The sequence below is a fragment of the Rattus rattus genome, chromosome 4 (genome assembly GCF_011064425.1).
Source record: "Rattus rattus isolate New Zealand chromosome 4, Rrattus_CSIRO_v1, whole genome shotgun sequence".
Lineage (NCBI taxonomy): Eukaryota > Metazoa > Chordata > Mammalia > Rodentia > Muridae > Rattus > Rattus rattus.
In genome coordinates this window covers 157,408,004-157,423,704 of record NC_046157.1, presented here as the reverse complement: position 1 = coordinate 157,423,704, position 15,701 = coordinate 157,408,004, and the positions used below count along the sequence as shown (strand labels likewise).

General features: G+C 42.0%; 1 protein-coding gene across 22 annotated transcripts in view; it reads left to right on the top strand.

Annotated features, from left to right (window-relative positions):
• Trip12 (thyroid hormone receptor interactor 12) overlaps positions 1-8,008 on the top strand; it is a 122,616-nt gene extending 114,608 nt beyond the window's left edge. For 17 of the 22 annotated variants that reach the window (XM_032901492.1, XM_032901490.1, XM_032901491.1 and 14 more), the window contains 5 exons: positions 839-1,003; positions 2,808-2,921; positions 3,403-3,497; positions 3,743-3,846; positions 4,412-4,922. In XM_032901492.1, coding sequence (XP_032757383.1) covers positions 839-1,003; positions 2,808-2,921; positions 3,403-3,497; positions 3,743-3,846; positions 4,412-4,608 — 675 coding nt within the window. In that variant the 3' untranslated portion in view covers positions 4,609-4,922. Of the gene's footprint in view, positions 1-838; positions 1,004-2,807; positions 2,922-3,402; positions 3,498-3,742; positions 3,847-4,411 lie in introns of all 22 variants that reach the window. The other 5 variants (XM_032901488.1, XM_032901510.1, XM_032901509.1 and 2 more) reach the window with 1 other exon arrangement.
• The last annotated feature ends 7,693 nt before the right edge of the window (positions 8,009-15,701 follow it).

Below are 15,701 nucleotides of genomic sequence, written 5' to 3'. Positions count from 1 at the left end.
GAGCCATCTCTTTAGCCCCTAGATTCTTCATGAGAGCAAACCTCCAGTATTCCCAGTGTTTCTCTCCCTTGACTTTTCTCCCATAATAACCTCCTGGTTTGTTTGTCCATAGTCCTCTGCCTGATTTCATGTAGGACAGTTTCAGAGCCTCCTAATAGATCAGTGTTAATTAGATGCCATTGATCCTTACTGGTTTTTTTGTTTGTTTGTTTGTTTGTTTGTTTTTTAGAAAAAACGTTTTATGTAGACCTTTTAAGTTGTAGGCCTAGTAAAAAATACCTTGGGTTTGATGTGACTTGACTGTTTTGAAGCTTTTTTTTCCCTTCCTTTTCTTTTCTTTTCTTTTCCTCCCTGTAAAAGAGACCCAGAAGTGAACACCTCTAGTGTGTGCCTTATAGGGAACGGGGAAAAGTAATGGAAACATTACTAGGTGTAGTACATTATCTATATTGTTTTCTACATGTTTTACTCTTGGGTATGTACTTAGATTGGTCCGTCAATATTGACCTAGAATTTAGAAAAATTTGTTTTTATTTTGTTAAAGCTTAACAAAAACATGTAAGGACTTTCTCTAGTATGTGATTTGAGTGTGCTTACAGGGAACAGTAACTTCTCAGTATGGAAAATATCTCAGCAATCTTGTTTCCTTTCACAAATATAATTGCATCTTGAGGCTAAGATTATTTCCCTTTTGACTCCTGTGACTTACTTAATATGTTGAATATGACCAAAAATTTGTAACTAGGCACTAAAGGAACCGTCAGTTGTTAAAGGATTATTTTTTATAAGTACAACATAATTTTGCATGAATTTTCCTGTTACTCTCTTCCCATTTAAGACCAAAGAGAGTCTCCAGTATGCATTGGAAACTCTTACAATGAATGGCTGTTCAGTGGAAGATCTGGGATTGGATTTTACGCTGCCTGGGTTTCCCAACATTGAATTGAAGAAAGGAGGGAAGGATATTCCAGTTACTATCCACAATTTGGAAGAATACCTAAGAGTATGTATTGTCTTTTTTTCTGTGTGGTCTTGGGGTATAGGAGTTTGTCTGCCGTGCTCCTAGGAGGAGAGGACTTAAACTTCGTTCCTTAGCTTCTGCCTGTGTGGATCTTTTCTAAAGACCTCACATACCATTGGGACTACTATTGGGAGGTCCTTTTATTTAGCCTTTGTAAGTGTCCATGTGCTTTGTAGAGAACATACAAATATTTTATGCTAAAACAACAGAACACCCTAAGAACTTACCCTCTCTTCACACTTTGTCTTCCCTCACAATTGAGACGACCTCTAGGACTGAAGGCTTTGCATCACTTTACAGTGCAGAAAATGTGTTTGTGTTAAAAGCTTACCAGTTCTTTCTCCACACCACGTGTGATCTTGACCCATCTTTAAACTTGATTGAATACAGTGCATTACACCACAATTTTCTCCTCTTAAGAAAAAACACCAGTGGGAAGGAGTCATCACTTGTTTGAAGTGATTTCTGTCTTTGTTTTAAGGTGGCTGGCAGATGGTTTTTAAAATACCAATATATGCACACATGCTTAACACTTAATGTACTTACAACTCTATATCTATACTTGTTAAATATGGGAGAAACTATTTCCTATTGTACACAAAAATACAAGTTGTAAACTATGTCTATTTACCAGTGTTTAAAAGGCTGCTTGAATTATTCCTCACATGATGATCGTTGGAGTCAAGCCCGAGTATTCATTTTGAATCCTTGGTTTCCTCACATGATGAACATTGGACTCAAGCGAGAGTATTCATTTTGAATCCATTTTGATTTTAGTTACTTAACTTGTGTGGGATTTAGAACTCTTAAAAACGTCAGCTCTAGTCTCTTTTATTTTCCTTAAAAACAAGATAATATTCAAGATTCTTAGTTTCCCAGTAGTTCTGTGCATCATAAGCGATCCCTTTGAGTAACTCAGCAGGCGATCTGCCCATGTCACCTGTCCCTTGTACCGTCTTTGTGAAAGCTGCTTCTCCAGCTTAGCAACACAGTATGTGTTCACATTCTTGCTTTTCTAAAATACTGTGTAATTGTTTTAAAACAGTAGTGGTTTCTTTCATGTATCTGAATATTCTCTGTACCAGCAAATTAACCTGTGCTATTGGTGGCTCAGTAAATTTAGAGCCGCTTTTTCTGACCACATTTTCTCCTGCATTTCCAAGCTGTATCTGTTTCTAGGATTAGGTACTCTGCAGAGGATGGGTCTCAGACTGTGACAGGATTGAGAAGTCAGCACTTCACATTAAAAATGTGGCCAGTTGTTCATTAAAGATCTTGAAATGTTATTCTTTAATTTCAGTGACATTTTAATCTTTTGGGACATTGCCTTTGGCTTCTGGTAAGACAAGGTGATTCTTTTCTGGAGAAAACGTTTTCTATGTGTGAAATTTTAAAACACAGTGTAAAAATGCATGTGGTAGGTAGTTTTGACATTGTCTTACTTGGCCAATCCCCAAATTCACCTGACTGACTTTTTACTGATATAGTGTGAAGATTTAATAGCTTTTTCTTTTTCTTTTTGATGTATTTTGTTTTTAGGCAAGTTTTTTTCTGTATCCTGGCTGTCTTAGAACTTGCTCTGTAGACCAGGCTGGCCTCAAACTCATAAGAGATTTGTCTGCCTCTGTCTTCCTGAGTGCTATGAAAAAGGAGTGTACCACCACTTAGCTTAAGAACCTTTTAAGTCAAAGTGATTCTAGAAAGTCATTTACTATACTTTGTCACATATTAAGTAGTTAATAGATTTGGGATCGTGTTAAAGTTTTAAAATGACTTCTTTTTGCAGTTGGTGATATTCTGGGCACTAAATGAAGGTGTTTGTCGGCAGTTTGACTCATTCAGAGATGGATTTGAATCTGTCTTCCCGCTCAGCCATCTTCAGTACTTCTACCCAGAAGAGGTGAGCAGCACAGCTAAACAACACAGGACCACTGTTGTCTGTGAGGTCACCACAGCAGAACAATAACCCTGTTGCTTATAAACCACCAGTCTATAGGATTTTGGAGTGAGGGCTTGAAGTTTGGGGAAGGCTAGGGAAAAATCTGATTAAGAAAGTTGGTTAAGTAAGGGAGTTCTGTTGAGGGGAGGTAGAGTCTGTGTGAAGTATAGCAGCAGCACTCTAGACCAGGCTGGGCCGTGCTGTTCAGTGTGAAGGGGGCTTGGTGGGGTTGCACACTGGAAGCCATGCTCTTTTTTTTTTTTTTTTTTTTTTTTCCTCCCCTTCGGAGCTGGGGACCGAACCCAGGGCCTTGCGCTTGCTAGTCAAGCGCTCTACACTGAGCTAAATCCCCAACCTGGAAGCCATGCTCTTAGACAGCTACTGTCACCCAAGCCTGGGGATTATTTCTATACTAATTTGTTTGCCTTATTTCATCTCATAGCTGGACCAGCTCCTGTGTGGCAGTAAAGCAGACACTTGGGATGCAAAGACATTGATGGAATGCTGCCGGCCTGATCATGGCTATACACATGACAGGTAAGTATAGACTCTACTTGTTCTCCCCTTAATAGCTAGGTATTTTGTGGGAATTTTTTTCTAAAATTGTGTACTGTTAAAGTTGTTACATTTGGATTTCAGCTATAACAAAATAGCTTGTAAAATGTGTTGTAATGAAAGTATATCTGAAAATTGATATCATTACCAGTGATTATAAGTGAGGTTTGGTATATTAACAGTTACATTTTAACACAAAGTAATTTTGTTCTCCTTTTTTGTTTTAGTCGGGCTGTGAAGTTCTTGTTTGAGATTCTCAGTAGTTTTGATAATGAGCAGCAGAGGTTGTTTCTCCAGTTTGTGACTGGTAGCCCACGATTGCCAGTCGGAGGTGGGTAGTGTCTGTGTTTAGCCTTTGTGAATGAAACATCACTTGTCTTTGGAGACCATCCATTACTTGGTGTGCACTATTAGTTATTCCACTACCATTGTTTCTGAGCTGCCAACCTGAGTATGTAAAGAAGTAATAATGGCAAGGAAATCCAGAGGCTGCCTTAACAGTTGCTAATGGCCAGGAATATTGTTTAGATAAAATTCTAGAGTGTTGTCATGTTTTAAATTCCTGGTTAAATTAGACTAGATTTAAAAATAAGTAAAATGAATCTACTTTGGGTGTTTTTGTAAATTTTTATTTTGTGTGTGGGTGCTGTGCTTGCCATGCATGTCTGAGGCTAGAAGAAGGTGTTGGGTCCTCCTTGACCTGGAGTTACAGAGAGCTGTCAGCCATCACATGGATGCTGGGGATTGAGCGTGGGTCTTCTGGAAGAGTAACCAGTGTTCTTAACCAGTGGGCTATCATTAGGCAAAAGGGAGGAGTGGTTTGTGTGGCCATATTGTGGTGGTAACAGCATCTAAAAAAAATTAAGTAATTTTCTGGAACTTTTTCTCTTAATTAGGATTTCGGAGTTTAAATCCACCTCTGACGATTGTGCGGAAGACATTTGAATCAACAGAAAACCCAGATGACTTCTTACCATCTGTAATGACTTGTGTGAACTATCTTAAGTTACCGGACTACTCGAGCATTGAGATAATGCGTGACAAACTGTTGATAGCAGCAAGAGAAGGCCAACAGTCATTCCATCTTTCCTGATCACAACAAGAAATCAATGTCTGCCTGTTACAGCAAAAGAAAAAAATCATGATTTCTTTTCTGTGTCACCTGAGTCAAGGAAACATGTTCCTCCCTCTTGTTGTAGGAAAACGGCTTGCAGATTTAAATTCATAATGGCCCTGTGGACTTAAGTGATCAGGCCCTAAAGCATTGTTGTGATGAGGTTTCTTTAGCAAGTTCTTGTTTAAATTATCATTTATTTGATGAGTGAAGTTTTTAACTTGCTTTGCTGTGTGAAATTTCAAAGGGATGTTTTTTCAGGCTGGAACAATAAATGTCGCTGTGCAGTTTAATTCTGGGCTGTGTGTATCCATCTAGCTAAGTCTGCAGTTTGTTTCTTCCAAAGACAACTCTTGTACATAAGTACAGTCGTTAAACTCATGTGTATTTGACAACTCTAGTTTAGTAAAGGGGTTCTGTGTGCCTTCCACCTGTCTCTAATTTTCTTTTCCCAGTTCATTGCTGCCTCTGCAGTTCATACAGGTTTGGTGTTTGGTTTTTGTTTGTTTGTTTTGCTTTTTAAATACAGCACGCACAGTTTCATTAGCCCTCGGCCTTCTTATCCTGTGTTCATTCAAATTAAGATACAATCTAAAATTCATTGAATTGAAATATATTCTCAATATAATTCAATCTTTGTAACTAGGTAGGTAGGCCTTTCTTATAGCTTAGTTTTAAAATAGTTACAGAGCTCACTTGGCTTTCTGCCAAGTGATACACTAAGTCTGTTTACATGGTGTCTCCATTGTCCTCTGGAAGGAGGAAGGAAGGCTCATTCATGTTTTTCTGCATAGGTTAAAAGGTCCACAGCTTGGGCTGGTCGGTATTTATTCTATGGCCAAACTATTTTGAATTGGTGTAACGTTTTAAATGAATTAGTTTTTTTTTTTTTCTCCCCGTCTTGGCGTTAAAAAAAGATATTTTCTCCTCCCTTACTCCTGTTTGTTTCTGTTCTCAGTCTTTATTTCACTCTCGTCTTCTCCCAGGGTTAATTGCGGACAAACCGTTCAGCCTTTGTCTCCACACAGATCAAAGCACCTGTAAGCAGTGCTGTCCATTTGTTTGTGTTCTCATTTCTCAGATCTGCAATAATCATCAGGTTAATGTTTCTACTTAAAAATAAAACAGATTTGCTTCACCATTTTTGTTTATAGTTCTGTGCTGTCACACACGCCCCCCTGTCTAAGCGCTTACATTACAGTGCAAGTGAGTCGTCCTGTGGCCACAAGTCAAGCCATGGCGGTCTTGCTGCTGTTTACAGCTACTTGAAGAGCATAGAGTTCGGAAAGGAAGTGGAAGCAGATCTGTTTCTTCCTGAGGCTCAGATGAAGACTAATAAACTTGAACTCTCTGACTTCATTAATGCACCATTAAAAAACAAACAAACAAACAAACAAACAAACAAACAAACCTGAACTTTGAAGAAACTAATTGTACTGGCATAGAGCTGCCTTCTTTATTCTGTCACCCAAAAGGAAGGTGGTGGGTTGGTTTACTCCTGTTACTGTCATTCTACACTGACCTTGCCTTATGTGGAAACATCCCTTGCTGACAGAAATCTCTTGACAGTTTGCCCAGTCAGTGGGGAGGAGTTGGGCCAGGAGGTCTCTGCTCACAGAGGCTTGTCAATGACCAATGTTACCTGGAGGGACTTGGTTCTGCAGCTTCCCTTAATGGCTATGGGGTCTGGGCCCCTTTGTCTCCTGTTCTCAATGTTTTACAAACAGCACAAAGATTTTTGTGTGAAAATAGCATTTCCCCCCTCACTTTTTAAGGATCTGTTAAAATGTAGACATCTGTATAAAACAAAGTGATGTTTCATATTAAAATAATATGTATTTCCATTTTACACCTGTGGTGCTGGCAGATTGGCTTCATTGATTCCTTGTATCTATTCAATGGTTTTTATGGTTCTGACGGGAATATTTCAGAGTCTACAGTTACTGAAAAAGTTTGCTCAATACGTGGGTCCTGTGGTTAGTTTAGAGTCAGGAAGATGACGCTTTAAAGCACTCTCTGAGCAGAGGCCTCATTGCACACTACGGGTGTGTACACTTGGTTTGCTGTGACTCCACTGGTTTGATTCAGGGACTTACCAACAGGTGTGGTTGGTGCGCTTTTAACACTCACAGTCATTCCAGGATTGTCAGGATGTTACCAAAACCTCTTCCTGGTCCCAGGAGAGTAAACTACACTCTAGATCTAGATGGCAGGAGATGTCATGGCCCAGTTGAAGCAAAAGCATTCGATATAGCCACCAACACTAGGAAAGCAGTGAGGAGTTTTGTGTCTAACTGCTGTGAAACTAGGTACACCTCAAGAGGTGTGGTGTAGCCAACAGGTGCCTTCTGGTTCAAGAGTGACTTCTTGGGCTTCTTAAATGTGAAGGGCAAGGACAGCAGCTTCTGCATCTCACAGGCAGATTGTCCCCATCCCTTTCCCTGACTACCAGGGATCCTCCTGTCTTTATCCCCCCCCCCACCCCCCACCCCACCCCACCCCCCCAGCACTATGCAGCCATGCCTAGATTTGATTTTTTTTTTTTAATGTGGCTGGTGAGTGATGACCCCATGGGTCCTTGTGGCTCAAGCATCGACCCCACTGAGCCATCTCCCAGCCATCACCAGTGGTGTTTTCTCAAGTTCATTTTGTTTTGAGATTCCTTTTTCATTTCTTACCAATAAGTACAAGTTCAGGAAATAGGAAGGCTAGCATTATTCCAAGAGCGATTTGTCAAGAGTGAGATGTTGGGGAGAAAAAGTGCATTAATATGCCTAGTCTTTGCTTTGCATTCTGGGTGTTTTATTAACAGAAGTGGCTTCCATTTCTTTTACGCTTTCAGTTTTCTGACCCGTTTTGTTTTCCCCATTGTAATGAGCATATTGTCTTGAACTGTTTTGTTTTATATGATTCTTTTGAAAGGTGTTATATAGGTGTTAGGTTTGATGCTGCAGTAGTGGCATCCACAGTAAAGCGAGACCTAGTGACACGTCACTGGAAAGTCTCGGTTGCCCAGACAGGTAATAGCCCTGGCACAACCCACAGCAGTTAACAGGGTCAAAAAGTTAGCATATGCTAAGAAGTTCAAACGAATGGTTATTAATGCAAGAAGAACTTTCTTAGTGCTTACAGAACTTGTTCTCTATTAAGGACATTCTTCAGCAATGCAAGAGGGAGTTTTATTTTTACTACAAGCGGACTCATGACCAAACTGATAAGCAACTGCTGGTCTCTGTAAAGTGTTTTCTTTCTCTTTTGATCTGAAACGTTTATATAAACTGCTGGAATAATGGAACTTCAGACTACCAAGTGTGTATGTAAAATTGCATCAATACCCTGACTTCCTGAGTATATTTTTAATAAACAGCATTATCCTTCATGGTTAGTTTTGTTACATTATGTACAACCAGAGGGTGTTTCCTGAAGTGGATGTTACTTTGAAAAGCTACTTCTAAGTAGCAGGGATGATCTTAACTATTGGGGACAGGTTGTCTAGAACACTAGGAGAGCACTTACCTTTGACTGGAGCAATCACTGTTAAGAGCTTCTGTGCATTGGTGAAGCCTTCGTGTCTTTGGAATTGTTGAAAGACAATGTGCAGAGACAATAGAGTCTCCTGATAGGGAATGCTTCAAAATCACTGTCCTTGGCTGCCATGGCTGTCTGTTCTATTCACGACAATGGGTCCATTTCTGAAACACTAATCTAGGTGGGTAAGGGAGGGGTGGACACTTTTTCCTATAAAAAGGCTAACACAGTAGAGGTGCTGCTAAATAAGAGTTTGCAATGTGAAGTTGTATTCCTGGCTCTGCTGGGGACTGGGGAGCAGCCCCTTGGGGTTGAAGTACTTCTGGGAATTGGTATCAGCACATTAATGGACTTTATAGATGATGTTTTAGTTACTGTGTGTGGGTTTGTACCCACAGAGGCCAGAAATGTCAGATTTCCCTGGAGTTAATAGGTGGTTGTGAGCCACATGACGTGAATGCTAGGAGCCAAACTAAGTAGCAGAGGCTGATCTTAACAATATTGGGGGCAGACTTCCTATAACGCTAGGAGAGTGCTTACCGCTGCAAGAAGAGTTTGTGTTCTTGAATCTCTCCAGCACCGATCTTTAAAGTAGTGGCAGTTGTTGGGGGCCATTTAATAGAGAGCACAGTATCCCTTTAGAAGCCACTGTACTTGTGTGCCAGGTCTAGGGTGTGGTATGAGCAGCCATGCAGGTCTCATGCCCCTCTTTACTCAGGCTGTTCCCTGAACTAGGCTAGGTGTATAGGCACGAGGTGATTCAGTTCCCTGTCCTATTTCTCCCAATTTATGTAAGAAAAACTGGGAGGTCAGTGCTGACTGACTGATCTTACCTTCCCATGTGGGAATCTGCAACTCATTCCTCAAAAGTTTGCATGAGATTGAAGGTGACCTAGATAGAGGAGGTCAAATTAAGGAAGGAGGTTGGTTTTACTATACTCTAAAGGCGGGGAATCCATTGCCTATTTTTGACCTGGGATGTTTTATCCCTATGGTCTTCCTGGCTCCAGGAATTTAGTTAATTTTCTCATTGTTTTGACAAAATGTCTGACCAAAGCAGTTTAGGAAGGATTTATTTTGGTTCATGATTTAAGAAGAGCTATAGCCATCATGGTGGGTGGTGTGGTAGCAGGATTGTGTACCATTGCAGTCGGGAAAGAGAGAGATGGTGCTGATCTGGCCATGCTCAGTTCACATTCTTTTCCTTCTGTCCAGCTCATGGAATCGAGCTGTCCACAGGAAGGCTGGGTCTTCCCTCCTCAGTGAGGCCTTTCTGGAAGCACCCTCATAGGTAGGCACAACCTTAGGCTTCCAAGGTGATTTTGGACCTCTTCAATTTGATAAGGTTAATCAGCTTCTGTTTCGCTCCGAGACAGGTGTGAATGAATTTAAAGACCATTTAAGTAAAATTGGTATGAAGACTCTTGAGGTCTTTTTTTTTTTTTTTTTTTTTTTTTTTTTTTTTGGTTCTTTTTTTTCGAGCTGGGGACCAACAGGGCCTTATTTGCGCTTCCCTAGGCAAGCGCGACTCTTGAGGTCTTAAGATTTGTCATCTAGGGTAACATCTCCAGGTTCTGACAGCGTTGTGGATACACCATTCCTTCACTGTGGCATAGACAAGGCTCGCAGAAGTGGGGCTCGGAAGCTCTCTGACTTCTAAGGCGGCTATTTTTCAGTGTCATAACATCTCTCAGAGTTGCCTAATCTGGGCCATGTGGGTCTGAAGGTTAGGTGATAAATATGGAAGAACACCACTGGTGGTTAAGCAGCTTGGCCCCTGAAGCATTCAGTAGAAAAGCTTTCACATCGGGCTGAGTATGTGACTCCCGTGTTGAGAGGCTGTGATTTCTATATAATATCGAGGGGTTCGTGCTCAGCCCAGTGTTGCTGGGGAAATGGAAGAAGTAAACTGCCGCTTCCCCACAGCCCTTGGTTTATGTGGTTGGCAGTATTTTTTAAAATTCTCAACCTACGTTAGCACAAAAATTACTAAATGATTGAAATGTTCACATTTCCCCCAAATGTTTTTTTTTTTTTAAATTACATATATCCGGGTACAGAGGTGTATTCTTGCAATCCCTGTGCTAGGAAGACTTTCGTGTTGGAAGGAGGATTTCAAGTTTGAGGCCAATCTGGGTTATCCAGCCAAGGACCTGTGTCAAAATAAGCAGTGATCCACATACGACAGCACTGCAGTTTTAAAGCTTGGATTCCAACATAAGCTTTGCATTAGAGTACTCTGAATCTGCTCCCCAAACATCGACAGCAGTGAGGAGTGCTTGCTGAGCATGCGCGAGGGCCAGAGTTAGATCCCAACACCCACGTAAAACACTGAGCATGCTCATGCGCCTGTAACTCTAGCTCTGAGGATGTTTGAGACAGGAGGATTGCTAGGGATTGCTGGCCCCTGGAGTTATTTGAGTGAGACATCCGCATGGTGGGTCCTGGGAGCTAAACCTGGGTTCTCTACCAGAGCAGCCAGCATGAGTGGCTGAGCATCTCTCAGTCTCTTGTTAAAAGTCTGAACTTGGGGGCTGGAGAGATGGTTCAGCAGTTAAGAGCACTGACTGCTCTTCCAGAGGTCCTGAGTTCAATTCCCAGCAACCACATGGTGGCTCACAACCATCTGTAATGGGATTCAATGCCCTCTTCTATGTCTGAAAACAGCTACAGTGTATTCACATACATGAAATAAATAAATGCTTCTTTTAAAAAAAAAGTCTTGAAATTGGCAGGGAATTGAGGTCAGATGAAGGTGGTTCAGAGAGAGAGAGAGAGAGAGAGAGAGAGAGAGAGAATATGAACATGCCACTTCCATGGCCTGAGGGGTCTGCTTAATATTTGAGAAGCATATTTAAATATTCAGAGACACGTCTCTGTGGCTGTGAATCACTTAAAACCAAACCAGAAAGAAGCTATTATGTTCAAGGGTTTGGTTACAATCGGGAGTTTCAGGTTAGTGACACTAGTGGGCTGACTAGGTCACATCGGTTCTGAAGGTATGTATGTGTAAGTATTCTCACATAGAGTGTGATCTTTTCCCCTGGGCTGTCTGCTTTCTTCAGTGGTAGATTGGTGGAATAGCAGCTGCCTCAGGAATGGTCTAATTTGTTGAAAGAAGGTGGGAGAGTTTGGAAAAGATGTGTTTTGGGTAGCCCGCCCTGAGTGCTGTCTCTCGGCTACTGGAGTCTCTGCTGTCATCTGATCCAGGAGGCTTGTGTTGCAGATGCAGAGAGGTCAGTGGAAGTTTAAGGGCCTGTGCAGGTCTGGTGGGAGCAGCCGCACCATGGCCGGAGTGTTGGCTTGACCTCAGGTTCTCTCTATTTTACCTAGGTATCTAGGAGGCTGAGGCACCAACCCCGCTCATGTCCCAAGTCACTTCCAGTCCCCGAGCAGGATCGTCGTCCTCACTGTAGCTGTGAACTGCCTGGTGTGGGTGCTGGGACCTAAACTCAGATCCTCTCCAACGGTAGCCAGTACTCTTCCCCACCGAGTCATCTCCCCACTTCCTCCTTTCCTTTCATGACCTCGAATATGCTATCCACTGCTCTGTACTGACTCTGAAGTGAAGTCAGCTGCCGTGTTAGCAAGCTTTTTATTAGCTATAACAACACAACTGAAGGGAATTTGAAAGGGAAGTTCACTTTGATTCATAGGATTTTTGTTTTTTACATTTTACGGTATGACTGGGGGGACCCATGGTGCTAGGCATTGGGTGTGCCCAGTGACAATGTTGAGACATTTGTGGCTGAGCAAACCTGCTTATAGCATGAGCCAGAGGATAAAAAGAGAAAGGTTGACTGAACTAGACTCTCTAAATCCCCTTTGGGGACGCGACCCACAGTGACCCAAAGATCTCTCTCTCTCTCAGTGCCGACTCTTGAATGTCTGTATCTCCCACTAGTGCTGGCTTGGAAGCAAAGCTTTTAGCATGTTTGAGACATTTCTTCAAATATCCCATCTTCTCTCCTCTTTCCTTTCTCCTCTGTGACTCACACTATACATATATCAGACTCTCATGAGGTCTCAGGGTTTCTGAGCCTCTATTAATTTTTCTTTATTCGTTTCTTCCTACCCCTCTTAACTGACCTCTCTTGAGGTTCAGTAATTCCTATTCTGCTTGTTCTATTAAGCTTCCGAGTTCCTCTCCAACCCCAATGAGCTTTCCACTTCACTTTCTGAACTTTTTGACCCTAGAAATTGTTTCTCTTTCCTTCATAATTTCCATTTCTTTACTGATATTCCCTACTTGATCAGACACTTTTCTCAGAACTTTCTTTAATTTCTTGACATAGCTTTTCTTTTGGGTATTTGAATGTAACCTTTGTAACTTTAAAAGTCTTTGCTAAGTATAATATTCAAATTTTGACTGCTTCCCCACTCAACCCTAGTGTAAAGTATCTTTTCTTTCTTTTTTTACAGGTGGATCCTTGTAAAAACATTTTTTTAAAAGATTTATTATATATCTTCAGACACACCAGAAGAGGGCATCAGATCTCATTACAGATGGTTGTGAGCCACCATGTGGTTGCTGGGATTTGAACTCAGGACCTCTGGAAGGGCAGTCAGTGCTGTTAACCTCTGAGCCATCTCTCAAGTCCCTGCAAAGCATCTTCTCTAATTATTTACACATCTTTTATTTTTTTTAATTGGATAGTTCTGATAGTACAACTCATTGATTGTGGAAATCCAAGTTTTCTCCCTTCGTGGAGTTTGCTGTTGTTATGGTTATTCTATGATTTAGTGGTTTTTCTAAATCATTTCTGTAAAGTCTCTATTTTTCCTCTGTTAGCTTCACAGACCTAAGAGTTAGACAAAGGTCTCTTTCAATGCACAGATTGCTAGGTCTTTCAGCCTTTCCCTAGGGAACACCCCCCTCCCCGTGTGTGTGTGTGTGTGTGTGTGTGTGTGTGTGTGTGTGTGTGTGTGTGTATATAAAAGCACCCTTCTGTGGGTCATTTTTTTTTCAGTGTCTGGAGGCAGTTTAAGACTCTGTCCAGGCAGGACAGTGACAAAGAATCCTGACAGCTTTAGGATTAAGGGACATATTAGAAGAAGGTGGAGGGACTCATATGCATTTACTCAGGGAGGCTGCAGGAGCGAGCAGTGGGTTCACCTTGGCCAATGTGGATGTCTGGGCACGTGCTGAGTGTCCCTGATGAGCTGTCACGTGTGTAAAAATGTCGTCTGCCTTGTGTCTATTAATTTTCATCTCAACAGCAAATGGAATTTACGCTGCTGAGAAGTTTTTAATCAGTTGGTGACATCTGCTTCTAAATAAATTGGCTTCATCCGAGATAAACGATTGTAGGCGCTGGGGATGGCGCTGCGCCAAAACCCTTTGATATTCACAGCTCGTTCTTTCGAGGATGCTCAAATCTCACCTTGCCTCCTGACGCACGAAGGATCACGTGATGCCACAATCACATCTCATAGTGACGTGGGACCAGTGCTTTAGAACACCACCAGCCAGGGTGAGCTGGCAACCCGGGAAAGCTGGAGCCTACATTGGGAGAAGGGGACGTGGAGAGACTTCTGCCCTTTTCCAACCCCTAAGTTTTTCCTTGTAATTGAATTAGATCCCACAAAATACTGCTGCATTCTCTCGTGCATTGTTAAAGCAAACAGAAACGCACCGGCTGTCTTCTGAGCGCTTGATTGCGCTTGGAGAGCCGGCAGATGGGCAGACAGTGTCCAGGTTTCCTTTTAAAACTCCACACCCTCTTACTTCCCTAGCGCCCTTTGAAAGATGCACACCAGCGGTGGCACCAGTGTCCTTTCTGTGGGAGTACAGGGCTTCAAGGACACCAATGCTGGTCCATAGCAGCTCTCTGTACAGTGAGAATTCACTGTGTGGATCAAATGAAAAAGAATGATTCTGTTGGGTTAAAATGAGAGTCTTTTTATTGATAAAGTAATTAGAAGTCACTGATTACTTCAGCTAGAAGTCATCTTTCCTTTTTAAAAAAAGATTTTATTTTTATTGAGCAGGAGGGAGGGAGGGAAGGAGAGGGAGAAGTGGAGAAAAGAGGAGGGGAGGGTAGAGGAGAGGAGAGGAAAAGGGAGAAGGGAAGGGAGAGGAAAGGAGAGGAGCGGAGAGGGAGAGGAGAGGGTGTGTGAGTCTGCATGTGTCTGAGTGCAGGTGCCCATGGAGGTCAAAAGAGTCCAGTGGATCCCCTGGACCTGGATCTCCAGGCAATTGTGAGCTGCCCGCCACAGATGCAGGGAACCAAATTTAGGCTCTGTGGAATAATAGCGAGTGCGATTAAACACAGAGATATGTCTTCAGTCAGCCCCCTCCCCCGTTTTTGTTTTTCTTTTTCTTTTGTTTTTTTTTTTTTCTTTTTTCTTTTTTTTCTTTTTTTTTTTCTTTTTTTTTGGCTGGGGACCGAACCCAGGGCCTTGCACTTGCTAGGCAAGCGCTCTACCGCTGAGCTAAATCCCCAACCCCTTGTTTTTCTTTTTAATATTTTAGATTATCATCTAAAGTAATTGGTTCCATTATGACATCGTTATACATATACATCGGTATATGTTGTTTCCACCCCTTCCCCTTCCCATTACCTTCCTTTGTCCCCCTTCCCCTCTGGCTGGTTTCTTTTCTTCCCCTCCTGATTTTTCAGTACATATATTCTATTCCCATCTCCACTAAGATCAATTCCTCCTCTCATGTTCTTCTACGTTGGGGACACATATACACATACAGAAACACATGCATGTACACGTGTGAAGTTTTAAATCCCGGTCCTACTGATGAGAGACATCGCATGCAGTGCTTGTCTTTCTGTGACTTGTTCCTTTCTTGCAGGGTTGCTGTTTCAAGTTGCATCCGTTTTCCTGCAAATGTCAGGATTTCATTAACCACCCCCCCCACCAAAAAAAAAAAAAACAAAAAACCCCACAACCAACCAACCAACCAACCAACCAACCAACCAAACGCCTGTGTAAGATTCTGTTGTGTATGTGTAGCTTTTCTGTGTATTTTCTTTCTTCATTCATCTGTTGATGGGCATCTAGTCAGGTCCATTCCTGGCTTTTGTGAACAGTGCAACAATATACATGGATGTTGTAAGAATCCCCATGCACAAACCCAGGAGGGGGACAGCTGACTTCTATGGCGGTTCTAACTTCTACATTCTTTCTTTCTTTCTTTCTTTTTTTTTTTTTTAAAGATTTATTTATTTATTATACACTGTCTTCAGACGCACCAGAACAGGGCATCTGATTACAGATGGCTGTGAGCCACCATGTGGTTGCTGGGATTTGAACTCAGGACCTCTGGAAGAGCAGACAGTGCTCTTAACCACCGAGCCATCACTCTAGCCCTAACTTACATTCTTAAGGAACCTCCATAATGGTAGAAATAATCTTCAGTTTTACCTCTAAGTCTAAAGAGTCAAGCTTTTTCCCTGGTTCCCCCATCCTATAGCCCGTCACAGGATCCTATCTGTAGGGGTGGCTTAGCTGTCTCCTACTGAGGTTATCAGTTTTCCATCTCTGTCCTAAGCACTCTCTCAGTGCTTTATGTCAAGCTTACTGAGCCG